This window comes from Acinonyx jubatus, chromosome C1 (assembly GCF_027475565.1).
Source record: "Acinonyx jubatus isolate Ajub_Pintada_27869175 chromosome C1, VMU_Ajub_asm_v1.0, whole genome shotgun sequence".
Taxonomy (NCBI): Eukaryota; Metazoa; Chordata; class Mammalia; order Carnivora; family Felidae; genus Acinonyx; species Acinonyx jubatus.
In genome coordinates this window covers 43,589,447-43,610,210 of record NC_069381.1, presented here as the reverse complement: position 1 = coordinate 43,610,210, position 20,764 = coordinate 43,589,447, and the positions used below count along the sequence as shown (strand labels likewise).

Here is a 20,764-nt window from a genome sequence, read left to right as displayed (position 1 = left end):
TCCCCTCACTTGTGAGCATTAAATGGCAGGGTCCCTCATGTGCCGGTTCCTCCCCTCCCCCACCCCACCACTGTCAACTGCCCAGCGCCCAGCTGCGGAGTGGGGGGTTTTTACAGCCAGTGCTCAGCCCTGTGAGGCTGGCGGGCAGGGTGGGGGGCCTTCCCAGCGAGAGGGAGTGCTCCTCCAAGGTCACCCCAGGCCTCCCGGAAGCAAGCCGGGGACTGGCCCACAGGAGGCACAAGATCGCATTTTTTAAGAGACAGCCTTTGAGGGGCTCCTGGGTGGCGCAGTCGGTTAGGCGTCCGACTTCAGCCAGGTCACGATCTCGCGGTCCGGGAGTTCCAGCCCCGCGTCGGGCTCTGGGCTGATGGCTCGGAGCCTGGAGCCTGTTTCCGATTCTGTGTCTCCCTCTCTCTCTGCCCCTCCCCCGTTCATGCTCTGTCTCTCTCTGTCCCAAAAATAAATAAAAACGTTGAAAATAAAAAATTAAAAAAAAAAAAAGAGACAGTCTTTGAACCCAAGCCCCTGACTCTCATCCCTGTGCTTCTTGCTCTCCTGTCACCTCCTCGTAATGGTCACCATTTACAGAGTGCCTACGGGGCTCAGCCAGGCACAGGGTCAGTGTCCCTCAGCGCCCCACCCCCCCAACATCCCTGTGAGGCAGGGGTGTAGATACACCCACTTTACTGGCAGGGACCAGGAACTTGCAGAGGGCACCCAGTAGAACACGGAAGAGGAGAGTTTCAACCCACCTCTGCCCCCAAAGCCTGTGCTTTTCCAACCCTGCAGGCTCATGAATGCCTGTCAACACCTAACCATGAGCTAGGCCAAGGTGCCTGCCTTGCACAAGGGCATCTCCAGGGGCCACAAGGCACTCAGAGCTGGCTGTGCCCCAGCAGAGGGGCAGGGCTGAGCCCATCACTCCTGCACCACCCCCACTCTTGGGCAGAGAGGGAGGGGAGCTGGTGGCGGGGCAGGGTGCCACTCACCCCGGGCTGGGGCCGAATCCAGGGCAGAGTCCGAGGCTGGTCATCCGCGTCTAGGACCACGAAGGTCATGAAGGCGCTGTTGATGTGCCGCCGTTGGGTCTCAGCACCCTGGCGGTAAGCCTCTACGCACACGCCCACCTCCATGCTGAGAGAGAGGGAGGGCTGCTTCCATGCTGGACAGACTTTCCTGAGCCCACGTCCCCTCCCCAACACACACGTGCACATACGCACACATGCACCCACACACATGTGCACGCACAGCTGTCCACGCCCCCACACCCCCTCACTTAGGAGGCTCTATGATCCCAGAATGTGGTCATTATGCAGAGGGGGAACCGAGGCCCAGAATAGGGCAATCACTGGGCCAAGGTCACACAGCAGTCTGGAAGAGAAGCTGGACTGGAAATGGGGCCTCGCAGCTCCTGGTTCAGGGTTTTTTCCCCTGCACAGCCACAGGATGCGTGCTGGTCAGACTGTGAACAATGACAATGACAGTAGTAATAATCCCTCACTGAACATTCTCCCTGGCATGCCACCAGTAACACCTCATGGAACCCTCACAACTAGGATGTAGTTGTGGTGAGCTCCATTTTACAGACAAAAGAACTGAAGCTCAGTGATGGTGAGAAACTTGCCTAAAGCCCAGCCTTTACAGCCAGTAAGGAGCGAGCCAAACTCGAACCCCGGGAGCCTGGCATCCTCACTTTTAACAACTACACGATGATCTTCGAAATCACCAACAAAGACAGATATTTAAAGTAAGCTTTCTTGGAGGTAGCAGGATTCATTCCAAATTAAGGGCTCTGGGACCTAATTGTTGTTTCAGGGAAAAGGTAGGAATGGATTTGACAAATGAGAGAACACTGGCCCTGTGATCTGAGCATGCACAGCATGGCAGGCCCAGAGGCAGGGGCTGGGAAGAGAGACAGAGACAGAGAGCATAGGATGCCATCCCGAGACAGCAGGAGGCACAGGGCTGGGGCATCCAGAGGAGGGAACAGCAGAGCCGAAACACGGTCATGGTGAAGGGGCCCAGCAGCCGGGCAGGGTTTAGACCTCACAGGCCTCGTCTACAAGGGGAAGCGTCCCTGGCAGCTTTGCAATTGGGCCCCTTCTTGGGTCAGGAAGAACCCTCAGCCCCCGGGGGGGGGGGGGGGGGGGGGGGGGAGGCCAGTCCCTCCCCTTACCTATGCTTGAAGGCGTTGTTGACGATGGCCTTGAGCACCAGGCGGTCCCCAACCTGGGAGGGGCCTCGGAAGTGGAACATCTCAATGGTCTTCAGCGTAGGGTGGGCTCGGCACAGCCGGCTGGGGGCGGAGAGACAGGACAAAAGCCCCCGGTGCTTCAGCCAAGGGCTTGGGCCAGACTCTCCCTCTGCCCCCATCCACAGACCCAGCCCAGAATCACACGCACCACCCTCTGGCCCCCCACTCCCACCTGGCCCAGGACACTTCTGCCCAGAAGAACAGAACTAAAGTCCCCTTTCATAGCTTAGAACAGTCAGGTCTATGTGCACTCAAGCAGCTGAGCTTGAGGGGACAGAAGAAAGAACAGGGCTTGGGGCAAATCCCTTCCCCATTTTCCTTCAACCTCTACGCCCAGCACCTGCTGCTTCTACTACCTAACACCCCCCTCCCGGTTACCCAAAGCTACTTGTCACTCAAGGCCCAGCTGAAGAGCTCTCCTCCAGGAAGCCTGCCGTGACTGTGACTATCTGCGCTGTGAACTTATTCTGAGATCTTATCATACACGTAGATAGGGCTGCCCAAAATGGCATTGAGTATGCGCTGTGTCCCACAGGGTAAACACAGGGGAGGGGCCGTTCGAGCCAGGCTCTTTAGAGGTGAGGGTTAATCCCCCTGGCTGAGGAAGACACTCCCCGCAAATACAAAGTCATGCAGGTACTAGGGCATCAGTCAGGGAAAGTCCATTATCATAACTATAAAAAAGACCCCAATATTTAGAGAAGAACAAGCCCCAGACAAGTGCAGAGATTACAGAAGAAGGAAGGAATTATTTTCACCCGTAGGGAGAAGGGAACCGTTAAGAGAGGCTTCCTGGATTTTAGCAGACCAAAAGTAGCGAAGTGGCATGGAGGCAGGTTAGAGCAGGAGCAAAGGCAGAGGCTGGGAATTCCGGGAGGAGGTGGGGAAGGGCAAATGGCTTGACGTGCACCTGGGGACCTAAGATACAAGAAGACAGCAGGCAGGGCCAAGTCAAGGGGAGGCGCTAGCTCCAAGGGGCTTGGCATTTCCAATGTAGGCGGTGGGACTGCGGGGTTGTTTTTTTTTTTAACTTTTTCTTTAATGCTTATTTATTTTCGAGAGACAGAGCACGCGCAGGGGAGGGGCAGAGAGAGAGGGAGACGCAGAATCCAAAGCAGTCTCCAGGCTCTCATCTATCAGCACAGAGCTGGATGCGGGGCTCGAACCCACAAACCATGAGATCATGACCTGACCGAAGTCAGTGCTTAACCGACTGAGCCACCCGGGTGACCCTGGGTTTTTTTTTTTTTAAGACAAGGAAGGAAAGTCCAGCTCACAGAAAACCACTCCTCTCTGGTTCTCTGGGTCTGAAAGCCCCGGGCTACCCTAACAGAACAGCCAAGCTCCTGAAGCCTTGAATGCCAATGCCAAGCTGGGGGTTCCCACCCCTCCCCGCCCAGAGGGAGCTGGCCAAGGGAAGAAGGGAGAGAAAGGAAGGGAAGCAGAGGCAGCACACTCTCCCCTCACCTGGCCGCGATGGTGGCCACGTTCTCCATCCAGGCCATGATCTGGCCCCCAAAGGTATTGCCTTGGTGATTGGCATGGGGGGGCAGCACCAGCTCCACGCTCTCCACGCGGGTCCTCTCGGCCGGCACCATGCAGCTGCAGTCTCTACTCTCCAGATCTGACCGGGAAGGACAGAGGGAGGGAGGTGGGAAGGGGAGAAGTTCCCAAGGGCAGACCCTCCCAGTGGGCAAACGCAGGGGCCCCGCCACCAGCACGATCTCTGTCATCCAGATTCTTTTACTGGCTCAGCACCACGTGCGCTGACCCTGGGTGAGGAACAGGAGGACACGGGATGGGGGAGAGGAGGCTGTCTTGGAGCAGTGGGCGGGACACCCACTTTGAGAGAAGACACACCTGGGTCTGAACCTCAGGTTCAGGTTGTGTGACCCGGGCCAGCCAAGTAAGCCTCTCTGAACCTGTGTCCTCAGCTGTGAAGGGGCAGATGTCAAACCCAGCCCATCAGGGTCATGCAGATGGAGTATGGTCGTGACCCGAGAGTGCTTGGCACCGCAGTCAGGAGACAGACTCTCAAAAGGATAGTTCTTCCCTCCCTCTGCCCCGACAGGCCCTGTCCCTCTGGGGCGATGGCATCAGGAGATCCTCAGCAGGAGAGGCCAGAGAGTGGGCAGGGCCCTGCGGGTCAGAGGAGCAGATACTGATACGATCCCCACCCGCCCAACTCAAAGAGGTGCCAGGGAGAGACTTGTCAGGGAGGGCCCATCAGAGAGGTGGCCTTTTGCTTGGCTTGCAGGCTGCTCTGAGATGCCACAGACAGGGAGGGGAGAGCTTGAGGGGGCCTGAGCCGAGGTCTGGAGACTGGGCAGGTAGGACAGTCCCAGGAAACAATGAGGCCGTGGCTGGGTTGGAGCTGAGGGCAAGTAGGAGGACAGCACCAGGTGAAGCTGCATGGCCCGCCAAGGGCCCAGATGCCAGGCTAAGGCATCTGGACTAACCTTTGCGTGGAAGGGCTATCAAGACAAGAGGGATTTAGGAGGGCTGCAGTGGATCGGTGGCTCTGGGGAATCTCAATGACAGCAGGAAGAGCTGGGAGCCCCCCCACCCAAGCCATAGCCCCCAGACCTTGCATACATAAGGCACACAGAACTCAGAGCCCCTCTCACTGCTTGACTGAGGCAGCTGGTTGCACCTGCTCTCTTCCACCCTGGGCGGCTGGACCACTTTGAACTGTCCTATAATTAATTGCCTCCTTTAGGTTTCAAGGAAGACTCCACGTCCTAACGCTCTGGAGACTGGTGAGTGAATCCAAGGTTACCCCTCTGGGCCTTTGCCCAGCCTGTGCTCTCTGTCAGGAAAACCTTTCCCTATCTCTCCATCTGTCAAAATCCTCCTCGTCCACAGGGGATCTTTGTGTGCTGGTATAGAACAATCTCCAACATGTACTTTCAAGGGGAAGGAAGAAAGATACAGAACAGTATGTTCTGTATGTTCCCTTTTGGGTAAAAAGAGAGGGCTAAATAATACACAGCATGCTTAAATATGCAGGGAATCTTCTGGAAAGATCTCCCAAAATGAGTAACTGGAGGGAGCCTGGGTTCTGGGTGGGAGAGAGTCTTGCTTTTTATTCTATATTTATATCTATATGATTTATGTATATATGTGTATATATCTATGTGTGTATATCTATGTGCTCATATATATATGTGCTTTTAAAAAAAAAAAAAACCTACAGTCTTCAAGGCCACGCTCAACAATACCTTCCCCAACACGTTTTGGATAACAAAGGGTTTTCCTGATGTCCTAATTCTATCTTCACAGCTCCCGGGAGCTGAGCAAGAGGCCCAAAAAGACCCTTCCCTGAAGCAGACTTTGAAGCAAAAGGGCCATCAGGACAGCGAGTGGACGTTCCAAGGAGACTCCCTTCCTCCCTCTGCCCACTGGGGGCCTGGGACAGAGGGGGCATGTAGCATGCCAGCTGCCCTCCCCACCCACGGCCGCTCACCATCCTGAATGACGCAGTTGGCCAGGAGGTCCTTGATGGTGTCCGCGTAGAGCAGCCGCATGCGCCGCCGTTCAGCCGCCACACTGTGCTCGGTCTTCTCCTCCTCCGTCTGCGGCGTGGTCTGCTTCAGCTTCACCTGTGGGCGGAGGTTGGCACGGGGGGTGCTCAGGACGGGTTTCCTGAAACAGCAGGAGTGCCTGTGCCCCAGCATCGTCACACACTTGGGGCGGCTGGGTAGCTACAAGTCTTTGTGCCCTCTTTGTCCCCATCTTCCTGTTTCCGTGTTGACTGATATATCACTTTCACCCTCCAAATGCCCCAGTCCCATTTCTTGGGCAAAGGCATCCAGGACTAGGGGCATCTATAGGACGTGTGAGGGAATGATGAGGCCTGAAGAATCCCTGTGTGAGACACACAGGAGTAGGTGGGGAAGAGGAGAGAGGGAAGGTGCCTGGGGTCTGAACACAGGTAGGGGAAGCCGCCTCTGGGGGCTGTGGATTCCCTGAAGCACCCCCACCTGCACCCCTCGGTCAGTCCCCAGCCTCAACACCCTGGTCCTGGCCGGCCTTGACAAGCACCCGGGTGGTCCAGCCGCATTGTGCAGCCGGGGATAGCCCCCACCTTGGAGAGTTCCCGGTGGGCCACAAAGGTGGCCAAGGCCTTGCACACGTTCCACTGCTTTTCAGAGCACAGGTCCTCAGAGGCCACCTGGATGCCCACCTGGAGAGGAAGAAAGGGTGGGAGGAGTGAGGAGGGGAGAAACAGAGCTCCCGACCTGAGGTTCCACAGCTCAACGAGACAGGAAGTCCCACCCCTGGCCAGACCTCATATTCTTCTATCACTTACTGAGTCTAGACAGCCAGAAACCTGGGATAGGTTCTGATTGTACCCCTGGATCCCTGGAAAGCCTTGGGCAAGTCACTTCCCTTCTCTGGTCCTTGGCTTCCTCATCTATAAAATGGGAGTGAGCATGGGGACGCCTGGCTGGCTCAGCCAGTAGAGCAAGTGACTCTTAATCTTGGGGTCATGAGTTCAAGCCCCACATTGGGCATGGAGCCTGCTTAAAATATGAATGAATGAATGAGGGAGTGAATGAATGCAATGGGAGTGAGCATACCTACCCTGACAGGGTTACAGAGGGAATGAAAATGAGACTGAACCTAGCAAAGGACTTAAAGTAGGTAAAACGTTGGCTACATTGAAAAGACAGACATCTGGGGGGTACCCAGGGCATACCCAGAGGCAGTCAGGACTTTGCTGCCCCAGCCTCAGTGGCCCAGCTGGGGGACATGGCCTGAGCCTGGCGTCCACAGGTGGGAAATACAGTCGCTCCCCCAAAGCTCACAGAGCCCTGTGCATCACTTAAGAACCCTGCAGCATAGGACTCGTGTTCCCATTTCACAGATGGGGAAACAGAGGCTATGGGAGGTAAGCTAACGGACTTCAGTTCAGGCTCTCCCTACTCCAGTCCTGCTGCCTCCAGGGTCAGGCATGGCAGCTGCCTTCCCTGCTTTCCCGTGACCACCTGGCTGCTGAAGAGAGTCTTAGGTTAAGGGTGAAGACCAAGGAGACTGGAAGTCAGTCGCACATTGGAATGTACGTGACCTGGTGACCTGGGTCAAGCCTCTTCCCCTCCCTGGGCCTCAGTCTCACTTCTGTGCTAGGGGGTGTTGGACAGGAAGATCCTTAGGATCCCCCCAGCCCTGCCAGCTGTTTCAAAACTCTGCTGCCTCGACCAGGGCTCTGCGGGTGTGCGTGTGGCCAGGCTGGGGGCTGAGTAGGGAGAAGAGGTAGAAAACCTACCCACCCACCTACCCACCCCTAGGCAGCACCCACCCCACACACCTCCATGCTAGAGTTGAAGGCCCGGTTCACCTTGGCCTTGATATTCACCACTTGTCCGACACTGGGGAGAGAAGCACAGGAGGTGAGCCTTCCACTGGGGATAGAGTGAGGGAAGAGGGGCCCCAGATACTTGCAGGGCCTCTGCTGAAGGCAACTGGCAGAGAAATGTCATGGCTTACGGAGCATGGTCACATCGGCAATGTCACCGAGTCCTCAAAGCAAGCTGGCAAGATAGTGTTAGTACCTTGTTGTACAGGTGGGAGAGTGGAGGCTGAGAGAGGGGGCGTGGTTTCACTCATCTCCCCCTTGTCCAGTGAATGCTCAAGCTTCTTTTTGCTTGTGGCTCCACAGTCCCCTCTTCAGGGAACCTGCCCCCACCCAAAGCCCGATATGGTTCATCCCCCCAACACTTCAACAGAGGGGGCCTCTGTCTCCCCCACAATCCTTAAGCTCCACTGGGGCAAGGATCACATCTGCTTTGCTCACCATTGACTTCAAGGCCTAGCACACCTCACAGGGTAGGTCCTCCACAGACAGTGGCCTACTGAATGAACGCATCCCACATCTGCCGAATGCCTACTACGCGCAAGGGACTATAAGCAAGGGGTGGGAAGGAAAATGGAAACATTTCAAGAATGCTTATGATGTCCCAAGCATTACCTCATTAGAGTCTCCAAATAAGCTTGACAAGCTTACATTAGAGTGGATTGAACACCCGAGAGGGTAAGCCATTTGCCCAAGGTCACCCAGCTAAAAAGTGACGGAGTCAGGGTTCTAGACTGTTCTGTTGACTACACCGGCCCCACCTTTTCCAGGTGCAGTCTGTCCCTCTGGAATAATTCCCATGTCCAGATGAACAGTCAGACTCCCTAGAGGGGCCAACTCACCTGCTCTGTGTCTAACCGGAGGCACAGAGTGTGCCCAGCTGATAGCCTATGAGGAGGAGGCAGAGGCTGGAGTGACCTTGAGCAAGTCCTTTCACCTCTTTCACCTTTCACCTCTTGTGAGGTTTGTGCCTGGGCCACAAACATGGACAGCACAGGGCTAATTTCTTTCCCAAAGGCACAGCCTCTTCCCCAAGGCTAGGAAGTGTCCCTTCCAAGGGGACTGCCTGTCAAGGGGTGGCAGTGGACAAGAGCCACAAAGACCTGGGCTCCAGCCAAGCTCTACCGTGACTGTCACACTACTGAGTCATGTGACCTGGGATGAGTCACTTTGCCTCTCTGAGCCTAGCTCCTTGTCTGTAAAGTACAGAGAAGGTGTGACTACTGAGGTTCAGGCTAGAGGAGGTAAGACAGAGCCGGTGCCGGGAGCTCCGTGAATAACAGGAGCTCACGTGTGCCAAGGACTTGTCCATTTCTGTTCATGTTGTTAGCGGTCCTAACTGGTCCCCATGGAAGGGACTGTCGTTTTTTGGAGATGCGTGCTGACATATGGAGGGATGAGTGTCATGATGTCTGCAACTTACTTTCAAATAGTTCAGAAAAAAACAGAGAGAAGTCTGTGTATTTACTTATCCATATATAGATAATGCATATGTAGCAAAAAATGTTAATTCTTGAATCTCGCTGGTGGTGATCATTGCACTATGCAACTTTTCTATAACTTTGAAAGTTTTCATTATAAGAAATTGGGAAAAAAATTCCATGATCCCTGAAATAAAAATAACAGTCTATTTTCTGTGGTGCTAAAAAAAAAAGAGAGATTTGTGTCTCTTCTTCATCCCCCTCCTCCTCCTCCCCCTCCTATTCATCCTCCTCCTCTTTCCTCTCTTTCTCCTCCCCCTCCTCCTCATCCCCCAACTACCCCCCTCCTCCCCCCTCCTCCATCTCCAAAGCCAAGCAGACACCCATTTGGACTCCTGAGCTTTTCTTCCTTCCTGACTCTCTTCCATCCCACAGCTCAAGCCAAAACCAGCTCCTTCCCCAGGGCCACTGCCCAACTTCCTCGGGGGCCACCTTAAGCCTCCAGCCCCCCAACACTCCCTCCAGGTGATCTTCACATCACAGAGGCAGCTCCCACAAACAAGTCTGAGCCCCATTCAAGCCCTTCCCCAGGACCAATTTACTGTCAAGGGACAGAGGAGCATGTTAAATGACACCACAGTGATGCTAACAGCAAAACCCGGATGATGGAGAACTAAGAGGGCAGATGACCAGGAGAGAGATGGTGAGGGGACAGGGTGCTGGGGGGAGGCGTAGCACCTATAGATAAAAAAAAAAAGACTTGAGGGACACAGCAATCAGTTGCAACCTTATTTGTATCTAGGCTTGGACAACAAAGATAACCGTAAAGCAAAACAAAATGAAAACAGGGGCGCCTGGGTGGCTCAGTTGGTTAAGACTTTGACTCTTGATTTCAGCTCAGGTCATGATCTCATGGTTTGTGAGATCAATCCCCACGTCAGGCTCTGCACGGACAGCGCGGAGCCTGCTTGGGATTCTCTGTCTCTGCCCCGGGCTCCCTTGCACTCGCTCGCTCTGTCTCTCTCTCTCTCTCTCAAAATAAATAAAACTTTAAAAAATAGAATAATAGGGGTGCCTGGGTGGCTGAGTTGGTTGAGCGTCTGACTTCAGCTCGGGTCATGATCTGGCAGTTCCTGAGTTCGGGCCCCGCGTCGGGCTCCATGCTGACAGCCGGAGCCTGGGAGCCTGCTTTGGATTCTGTGTCTCCCTCTCTCTCTGCCCCTTCCCTGCTCACACTCTATCTCTCAACAATAAATAAATGTTAAAAGAAAAAAAAATTTTTAATAGAATACTAAATTTTAAAAATGGAAAAAAACAAAAGCAGTTCCTACCACTTAGAGATACATTTTGAAATATTTTTAAATGGCAAAAACAAAAACAAACAAACAAAACAACTTCTCCAGTTTTCCTCAGGTGCAGCCAGGCCTCTCCTGACCACCAACCATGCTCCTGACCCCATCCCCAGCTTGCCCTCCTTCCCAGCATCCTCTCTGGCTTGCCCTTCCACCCACATCCTCCTCGGCCTAGACTCACCTTCACTCTCTGAGTCCTGTGGCAGGTCCACCCACCATGCATGCCCACTCCCCACCCCCAGCCCTCTCCTCCCTAGCTCCTCTGGGTGCCAGAACCTGCATTGGTAGCAGAGACGTAGGACTGGCCCAGACACAGAGCTCCCCTTGCCTTTTAAGTGTCCCTACATACAGTATTGATGGTACTGAGCCAGTTCAAACACCTCCTCCAGGAAGCCCTCTTTGACTACCCCCTATGCCATTACACTCGCCCCCAGACATACAGAAAATGCATCCCATTGGTTAAGAATAAGAGTTCTGGGGTTCCTGGGTCCTCCACTAGCTACCCGGCCTTAAGCAAGTTATTTTGCCTCTCTGTGCCTCAGTTTCCTAACCTGTAAAATGAGGATACTCATAGCCAGAACCTCACAACATTGTTCTGAGGATTAAATAGGTTAATGTATTAAAAAAGCATTACAAATAAAGCATCAATATTAGTTCATTCATAGTGACAAAGGCGCAACATCAATTAAAATGTTAATAACAAGGGAACTGGCTGTAGGGTATATAGGAACTTTCTGTATGATCTTCTGAGCTACAACTTTTTTTTGTAAATCAAAAACTACTCTAGGGGCACCTGGGTGGCTCAGTCAGTTGAACAACCAACTCTTGATTTCAGCTCAGGTCATGATCTCATGGTTCATGGGATCAAGCCCCGTGTCAGGGTCTGTGCTGATGGCACGGAGCCTGCTTGGGGTTCTCTCCCTCCCTCCCTCTCACTCTCTGCTCCTCCCCCACTTGTGCACTCGCTCCCACTCTCTCTCAAAATAGATAAATAAGCACTTTTTTAAAAAACTACTCTAAAATAAAAGATATTTAGAGTATGACAAAGCACCCATGTGTCAGAGATCATGATTAGCATGGCACATACCCCTTGAATTCAAATTCTGTTTCTACACCTGCACAAATGGGAGCTCCTGGGGCACAGGGACCATGCTCCAGTTGACTTTGCATACCCAAAACCCATCATGGGCCTTGATCTGGAACAGGCGCAGGTAGTGACAAAGGACCGAATAAACGAAGACAGGAATTGGCCACATTTTCTCCTTAACTCAACGTGCTGGTACCCAGAAAGCCCTGACTCAATCCTTGGCATTTGATGTCCTAGGCACTGATGGTGAGTTTAGGAGCAGGAGTGGAGGCCAAAACACTGTATGCAGCCCCTGCAAGGCCGGGCTGAGGGCTTTGCATCAGTGTAGACAGTTTATTGGTTTTTTTTTAATGTTTATTTATTTTTGAGAGAGAGAAGCAAGTATGAACGGCGGAGGGGCAGAGAGAGAGAGAGACACACACAGAATCCAAAGCAGGCTCCAGGCTCTGAGCTGTTAGTACAGAGCCTGACGCGGGGCTCGAACCCACGAACCGCAAGATCATGACCTGAGCCAAAGTTGGACACTTAACTGACTGAGCCACCTAGGTGCCCCAGTATAAACATTTTAAAAAGCAACTAGAAAACAAAACAAAACAAACTGCAACATAGTGAACTCCTCATTCTTGGAGGCATGTAAGCGGAAGTTGAATGGCCCAAGTTTCTGACTCAGGCTTTTCCAAGGGACCTTGCCTAGGAAACATTCTACAAGTGACCAATGACCCATAGAGAATGTCCAAGTTCAAAAAGATATGCACCGTTTAAGACTAATGCCTTCCATTCTGCAGATCAGAAAACTGAGGCCCAGAGAAAGAGACTGACCACCCCAAAGTCACACAGCACCCCATGATGCTGCCTCAGCAACGTCCAACTCTAAACCTGGCCGTGGGAACCCACCCCGCAGCACCCAGCAGCAGCCCAGCTCCTAGCCCGTGCCTCTCCCAGAGCCCCTGCAGATGGGCCACTACCTGCTCTGCAAAGGCCCTCGGTCTGTCAAGTCAGGTTCCAGGGCTCTGCACGGCTCACAGGCTGACCAGGTGGGGAGAGGGAGGAGGAGCCCTGCGTTGGTGGTGGGCAGACCAGGGGGACCAAGGAGCAGGAGGGGCCACTTACCTGATGGTGTGCTCAAAATAGATATCGTCCATGGAGGCGGTGACGCAGGGGCAGCCAGCGTGCCTCTCGGCTGGCATCAGAAGAAAGCCGTGGGTTAGCATCATCCCCCTGTCACCAGGCCTCTGATCAAATGTCAGGCGGCCAGAGCTAAGGTTGTGCCTCCTTGCCCACACCCACCCTTCTCTAGTTTTCTTCACCTCGCTTACTGCACCCTGACCCTGCTTATCTATCCAGGTTTTGTCCATCTGGGGTCTCTCCCTTCTGCCAGACTGCAAGTTTCTTGAGGGCAAGGATTTTTGCCTGTCTTGTTCACTGTGGTGCCCCAGCCTGGGAACAGTGCCTGGCTCAGGAGACACTCCATGAGCAGCTGTTGAATGAATGAAAGATCACACTGGGCTGTTCTAGTTTTCAGCCCGCTCAGCTGCTGTACCCCGGTCCAGTCACCTTCACCCACCTGTTTCCCTGCCCGAGTCATTCTTACTGGCAGGACTGCGTTCACTACCTTAGTCCCTCCGGAATCCCTCCCCTGTCCCCAGGGCTGGGTCACGGCTTCTGGTCTGTTCTCCCACAGACCCGATTCTGCCTCTTTCCCAGTGCTGGGGGGCAGGTAGATCACCTATCTGTGCCCCTACTGGACGGTGAGCCCCCTGCGGGTGGGAGAGTACTCAGAGCTCAGTTCAGCTCCACTCAACTCAGCAAGGTGGGCAGCGGTGGCCTTTGCTCAGGGCACTCTCGGGCCAGTCTCGGAGCAGCCACATTTGAAGGTGCAGGGACAGAGCTGTGGAGGTCTGGGGGAGCGAGGGTGGGCCCCAGCTGAGCATGGAGAAATTGGAGGGGGCATCTCAGGCGGCTGGAACAGTACGAGCAAAGGGCAGGACGAGGAAGGAGCACGGTGCTCCGGAGGGCCAGTGACCGCCTCTGATAATGGAGGCCTCCCTTCTGGGTGGTGGGGCCACCGGTGGGAGGACAGCTGCACCAAGCACGGGCTCACCGGACAGGCAGGCCGTGGTGTCGATCCACTTGAGCAGCTGCCCGACGCTCAGCTCGCCGCGCTGGTTGGTGTGGCAAGGCAGCACAAGCTGGCTCATCTGCACCTCGGTGGGGTTCCGGTACCCCTCGCCGCCCGCCATGGCACCGTCGTCTTTCTCTGCGTGCGAGGCTGACTTCCGGGACAGGCGGCTTGAGAACACGGAGGCGAAGCCCTGGGAAGAGGTGGGGACGGGAGATCAGCTCACTGCAGGATCTCCCGGGTCCGCCCAACCGGAGACCCGACTGCCACAGGGAGAGCAGACGGCGCCCAGGGGACACCTCCCACCAGACCCCAACTCCAAGAGTGGCCACCACTCTCAGACCCCAGGAGGCTCGCTGGATGCCACTTCCACCCAGTTTCCTCTTGGCCAGCACCCCATGTTCACAGGACCTCGGACCTCAGGGAGGGGGAGGGGAATTCAGTCCTTCTCCCTCCAGCTCGTGGGCCAGTTGGCTCAAGGTCTGCCTCAGATTGACCCTCATTCTTGCAAGACTCCCCCTCTGTCTGCAGGGAGGCCTGGTGAGCCCTCTAGTAGTCAAGCCTGGGGATCTGTTGTCAATAAAGTAGTCCAAGAAGCAGCCGCTGTTTCGCCCCCAAAGGGCCCTTCCTCGGGCTCCTTCTTTCTGCAGACGACACCAAAGGCAGCGCCCCCGTTGGGTGTCCCCCTGTCCCGAGCACTTGGCTTTATGACTAGGAGCGCTCACGTAGTCCCTGAGCAGCTGTCTGAACCAGGCCAGGGCCGCAGCAGCTTCCAGCTGGAGAAGCAGCCGAGAAAATCCTCAAACTCCTGAACTGAGGTGAAATTTCTGCCCAGGGCCCGGCTTGCCTCATTCCCTGGGCGGAAAGGGTAGACGAGCACCCGGCAGCGGCCTGGATGGGGTGGGCTGGGGAAGGGGGGGCCTCCCGTCTCTCTGGCCCGCTGTCCCTAAGAGGCCGTGAATGAGAGCTGGGGACACCTGCATATGTGAGAAAAGTGACACAAGGTCCGATTCTCACGGCAATGATAACAGCCGCTGCCAATACTGATCTAGCACTTACTAAGCGGCAAATACTCTCTTCTGAGCACTTTGCATGTCCTGATTCCATTTTATTCATGCAAAAAAAAAAAAAAAGCCTGAAGTAGGTTCACTGGTGCCCTCGCTTTACAGGTGGTGAAATGGAGGTCCCAGTACGTGGCAAAGTCTGGCTGCGGCACAAGGTCTGGCTGCAAAGCCCGAGGTCCTACCCCCCCACACTACATGGTCTGCTCCTGGGGCTGAGAAGAATCCAGGGCCCTGGGCCTGGACTCAGCAGCAACCAGTGCCATGACTCAATGCTGACCCTACCACAGACGCACACGGGGTCAAGGACGGCTCTCGTGCTGGAGTCCGTGCTCCTTGAGTAACCTCCCCCACGAGGCTCCCGTAGCTAATTCAATACGTTCAAAGCACACCAGGGTGACTCGTTCAAGGTCACTGACCCCCAAGGGGCAGAAGTGGGATTCAAACCAGGCCTGTCTGACCTAGAATAGCTTCTGGGTTCCCAGAGAGGCATCTTGTTCCCGAGAGCCCCTGGGTATGACCAACAGTGCCAGACTCCGAGGAGAGAGAGGAGGGCAGCCCCAGCCCCAGCAGCCTGGGAAGAGGCCTGCAGGGTGCGAGGCTGCCAGGCTTGCAGGCTCCTGTCGGCGTCTGGCAGGCCACTGTGGTCCGAGCAGCAGGACCCGTCACCATGGTAACCACTGCCAAGGCATTTCCGGCCTGTTGTGCGGGGGCGGTGGGGGGGGGGGGAAGGGGGGGCGCGGTATGATGTGGCTGCCTTTCTGGGTGTGGGAGATGCGGAGGGAGGAGGCAGACAGATTCCATTTACCCACGCTCTTCCCAAACCCATGCCACAACCAGGGGTTCTGGGCAGAACATTCCAGAAAGAAGTGAAAGAGCAAGTTAGGGAAATGGGGGAGGCAAGACGCAGAGGGTGAGTGGTCAGAAGAAAGGGAGCAGACCATCGGGGGTTTCTGGGCAGTTCCAGGCATACACACGGGGAAGCCCTACACACTATGCCTCTGCTTTACAAACCTGTTTTCACATCTGCCACCTCACTGGATCCTCCCAAGGAAGGCAGAGGGTGAGGACTGCTGACCCCATTTTACAAAAGACGAAAGTGAGGACGGAAAAAGCCCTAGACCAGCGGTCCGGACACCTGAGTTCCAGTCCTCCCTCTGCTTCTCACCTGCTCGGTCTCCACTCCCACCAGCCTCCTATTTCCTATTCTATGAAAAAGAGTCCCTGCCCTCCCATTGAGCTGTACATGCCTGGAGGCAGGATCTTGGCCTTGTTCAATCATTCATTCATTCACCAAGCATTTCTCCTTTACCCTGGACCTAACGTTGAGAGAACAAAGATAAATTGGTCCATTCCCTTTGAGAAGCTCCTGCTTAGTGCTTACGCTTAGCAGGTCCCGGCACACAGTAGGCCCTCACCAAAGGTTTGTGGAGGGACGATCAGAGGCAGACTTGAGTTCAAATCCTAGCCCTGTCCCTCTGGTGCTATGTGATTCCGGATTAAGTCCCCTCCCCTTCTGAACCTCATCTGTGACTCGCTGGGCAGGCAGAGGCAGGGGAAGATTGCCAATCCCTAAGGTACCCCCAGTTCTGGTTTCAGGATTCCGGACTCTAACCCTGCAGGGTTCTAGCATGTCCAGCTGACATTTCCATTGAAATGGAAGCTGAGAAGTCCTGTCACCCTGTCAGACAGGAAACAGCGTGATCTTCTGAGCAGGGCTGAGCTCCCAGGCAAACTGAGGGCCAAGACCTGCTGTGGCTGTCCCCCTGTCTCTTCAAAGAGAGGGGCCCAGAGCCCCTGGGCTGGAGCACGAGTAGAAGGGACAGAGTAGCACTGGTGGGCCCAGGCACAGCCCCTCAGACTCCAACTCCTTCTCTGGCTCTAAGGCAGTCTGCCCACACCATGGCAGGCCAGGCTGGCCCTCCTCCTATCCCAAGGTGGGCAGGCAGCCAGCCTGGGTGACAGGGGCGTGTGCAGCCCAGACAAGCTCTGGCCAATGGGGCCCCAGAGCCAGGCCACTCCTCCCAGGGCCAGTCACAGGAGAGCAGAGGCCCTGGATGGAGTCAGGGACTGCAGCAGCCAGGCAGGCTGAGCCAAGACAGCTGACAAGGAGGGCAGAGCCTGCTACGAAGGTGGAGAGGGCACCCGGGGGTCAGAGATGTACCCTCTCAGATGGCAGATGTGCCTGCGGCTGGCCCAGACCACAGCAGACCTGGCCAGATTTGGTCATCCCAGACTAGGTCTCAGCTGGCTACACCATGGGCTCTGCGTCCCTCCTCCCGGGCCACAGGAGGCATCCCGTGTCACAGACCTGCTGCGTCAGAGCAGGAGAGGCCACTTTGCCCAATCCCTTCGCAGCTGAGGAGACTGACACACACAGAGGGACAGGCTGGTCCAGGGTCATAGAGCTGAGGAGCCAGGATGAGCCCCCCTGGGCCAGGGCTCCTTCTAGACGATTTGACAACAACCCCACACAAACAGACGACCTCGATGTCCTCTCTCTCCTAAGTACCAAGTCCCAGTGACCTGCCTTCCCTAAACTCTCAGGTTCCCCCTCTGCCCTGACAGCTCAGGCCCTGGCTAGGCACTGCCCGCTCACCCGCTCACTAGACTGTCTCCACAGCCTGTCCCCAGGCCTCCAGTCTCTCCACCTTCTTCTAGCTTCCACAAGCACCAGAAGGATCTTCCCAAACAGCAAATCCACCAACACGACAACCATAATTTTCTGTACCCTGTCTTGCAGGCCCACTAGGTCTGGCCTTTACAGCCCCACCCACCCATGCACCCACCCCCATCCCCCACATACTGTGGGACTTCATTCTGTCCCTTAGGACCACACAGACCTCTCTGAAGAGCAAGCCAGACCAGACACCTCCCCTGCTCAAGACTCCTCAATGGCTACCTACTGCTCTCAGGATAAAGCGCCTGCCAGGGCCCCAGCAGCTGCTCTCCCAAGGTCTAGACCACATGCCATTCCTCAGAGCACCACTCTTACCCAGTTCCTTTCCCCACCATGTGGGTGCTGCTTCTGCCTAGGATCCCTTTATCTGCCCTGTGTGCCGGGTAAGCTCTTCCTCCTCCCTCTTCAAGCCCCCACCACCTCTTCCCCAAAGAAAGTTGGGGCCTCCCTGGCCCCACAGCCTCGTCTGTCTCCATCACAGCCCCAACCAAACTGCGTAGTCACTGTTTTGACAGCCACCCCCCTCATCAGATAGGCATTCCCTTGGGACAGGGACAGACTCAGTCCTACCACAGAGCAGGTGCCGAATAAAACCTACAGAAGAGGAAAAGGAAGGAAAATGCTGGTGACAGAGCGGTCCCAGAGCTGAGATGTGAAGACAGGACGGTTTAAGGGGCAGAAAGGACACGAAGGGGGAACAGAACAACAGTGGCTCAGGGGATGGGACCAGGAGGGCAAAAAGAAGCAGGTAGGAAAGTACTAGGTACCTGTGTGGGTGGAGTCAGGGGGAGAGGGACCAAGGAGTCTCTGGAAACCGGGGAAAAACTCCCAGGGAAGGTTGTGACTTACAGTGATGAGCCAGGAAACAAGACCAGTGAGGGAGATCTTAGTGCCTTCAGGAACCATCTGGAACAGGCCTAGAGCAGAGGAGACCCACCTATCCTGGCAGGGAAGAGCAGGCTTGTGTGACCTCTCAACCGACCCACCATGACACGAGACTGTACACAGGCCACCGGGGTCCGTCTGGCCGGAGTTCAAGTCTGATTCCACAACTAACTCATGTGACCTTGGGCAAGCTGCCCAACCTCTGTGGGTCTCAGTTTCCTGGGCTGGAAGAATGGGATTATAACATGCACTTCATTGGTACGTATGTCATTGTGGGGATGAAATGAAACGAGATTAAGTGTGTAAGGCTCCTACGTACCACACCCCCACCCCCACCCCCGCCCCCGTTATGACCAACATTTATTGAGCACTTACTATTAGCATTATAAAGCTGAGTTGGGGCTTTCCACAGAAACATAGCTGGGAGAGATCCCAAACATAGTTCACACTGACTGTTTACCTAGTACTCTCTCGCCTGAGTTCACCAGAACATCAGGGCAACCCTGTGAGGGGTTGTTAGCCCCTTTGAGAGGTTTGGTGAGAACTCAAAAAGCCAGTGACAGCGGAACAGACATTCAGGCCTGTGTAGGAGACTGCAAAGCCCATGTTCCTCCCTCTCCACTTCCTGAGGGGGTGGGGACCAGAAGGCAGGCCCCAGGGGGGCAGGGAGAAGCAGCCTTTGGCCCACCCTAGGAGCCACCGGCCAGGCCTCATGAAAGGCCTGATTGTCTGAGCCAGGCCACTCCAAGCAGTGTGAGGAAGCCATCCAAACTAGACGCCCTGTCTGCACAAAGCGGGAATCCAGCCTCTCAGAGAAACAGGGTGGCCTCCTGGAGGTTTCCCACTAGCAAAGCGGCAACATTTGTCAACATCCTAAATTCCGCCTCGGGCCTATTCCCCCATCTTCCTCCCAAAAAAGGCTCTGAGGCAGCCTGCACATGCACAGCACACAGACCCCACAGGCACCCAGAGCTGAAATGCAAACAAAGCTACGGAACCAAATAAGGGAAGAGAGGATTATGTTAGGAATCCACTTGCACAAAGATGCCGCCAGAGAGAATTGCATTTCACCTTGAGATTCCCGGCAGACATAAAAAGGCAAAAAGGGGTAGCAGTGGGTACCAAACTCATAGAGTTAAAAGCAGAGATCTCCCATCCACGAAACCAGCTTCAGGGCCGGGAGGAGGACACCACGGGGCTGTCCCATCGGCTTCCGATTGTCATATATCGTGCGATCATATCTTCATTCTATAGGATAAAACAATGGTCCCCAGTGCCCTCTACAAACATCCTCATTCTGCCTCTGGCCACAGGCTGTGTTGGCACTCGACATTTTTTCACGATTATGGGGTGGGAAAGGTAGAACATGAGACCAACATTTTGTGTTAAGCGTCTCCTACACCAGTCCCTTGCTTAACATTTACTGAACACCTGCTGTGCATCATGTTCTATGCTGAGAAATTTCATATGTGTTATCTCAGTAATTTTTACATCTGCCCCGTGAGGCATTGTTGTTCTACCCATTTTACTGATGAGCAAACTCAGATACCTTGTTTCTGAGCAAGCCGAAGTCCACTTACATCTCTACAGAATTTCTACAGATTTTTCAAGGGCCTTGGAGACGGGGAAGATGGAAGAGATTCTTCCAGTCTGACACTCAGCGAGAGGAAGCAAATGACTCCAAACATGCAACCAGTCAGTGACCAAAAAGAGTAGAGGCCAGGACCCTGAGTCTCCGTCCAGAGCCCAGAGTCTGGCACAGGCTGATCAGGCACTGGACTTCCCCCTTCTTCTGACAGCCAGCTCTTATGCTCTCCCAGTATGAAAGAGGGGGACGGGAGGGCCACCAACCTTCTAATCCTGCCCTACACCCCCACTCTGATGAGGAAGGGAGGTGGGGTATGGGGTACAATTGAAACTCTGAGCTAAGGACAAGCTTTCCTCAGGGTAGCCCCATCCTTCCAGAAGTAGAGCTTCATGGGACATGGGACAAAACTGAACATCAATGGAACTTTTATCAGTTCCTCATCCCCAGAAGACCTTGAACAATTATTTTACCTCTCCACGTGTCAGTTTCCTCATCTGCCTAATGGGGATAATAAAAGAACCTGAAGTTATAGTGAGGATTGTAAAAGACAGTGAGCCCACTAGAATGGCTATAACCAAAATCATGGACAGTAACAAGTGTTGGCAAGGATGTGGAGAAAACAGAACCCCTGCCCATTGCTGGGGGGAATATAAAATGTTTGACCCACCATAGAAAACGGTTTGGCACGTCCTCAAAAAGCTGAGCATAGAAACACCATATAACTTTGCCATTCCATTCCTAGGTATATACCCAATGGCACTGAAAACAAGGCCTCAAACAAATACACATACACACATGTTCATAGCAGCACTATTCATAACAGCCAAGAGGTGGAAAACATCCAAATGTCCGTCAATGGATAAATGGATAGACAAATTGTGGTATATCCATATAACACAGCATTAGTCAGCTGTGATCGATACATAAGGAATGATCGATACATAAAACGTGGATCAATTTC

The 20,764-nt window shown here is 54.4% G+C and overlaps 1 protein-coding gene across 9 annotated transcripts in view; it reads right to left on the bottom strand.

Annotated features, from left to right (window-relative positions):
- The window catches only part of ACOT11 (acyl-CoA thioesterase 11), a 53,096-nt gene that overhangs the window by 10,920 nt on the left and 21,412 nt on the right, over positions 1-20,764 (bottom strand). For 7 of the 9 annotated variants that reach the window (XR_008294889.1, XM_053214104.1, XM_053214101.1 and 4 more), the window contains 8 exons: positions 13,572-13,782; positions 12,581-12,650; positions 7,566-7,626; positions 6,342-6,440; positions 5,721-5,856; positions 3,722-3,878; positions 2,177-2,296; positions 990-1,134 (listed from right to left, as the gene is read on the bottom strand). Coding sequence is in view for 8 of the 9 variants with exons in the window: in XM_053214101.1 (XP_053070076.1) it covers positions 990-1,134; positions 2,177-2,296; positions 3,722-3,878; positions 5,721-5,856; positions 6,342-6,440; positions 7,566-7,626; positions 12,581-12,650; positions 13,572-13,782 (999 nt within the window). In the remaining variant the exon portion in view is untranslated. The remainder of the gene's footprint in view (positions 1-989; positions 1,135-2,176; positions 2,297-3,721; positions 3,879-5,720; positions 5,857-6,341; positions 6,441-7,565; positions 7,627-12,580; positions 12,651-13,571; positions 13,783-20,764) is intronic. The other 2 variants (XM_053214102.1, XM_053214103.1) reach the window with 1 other exon arrangement.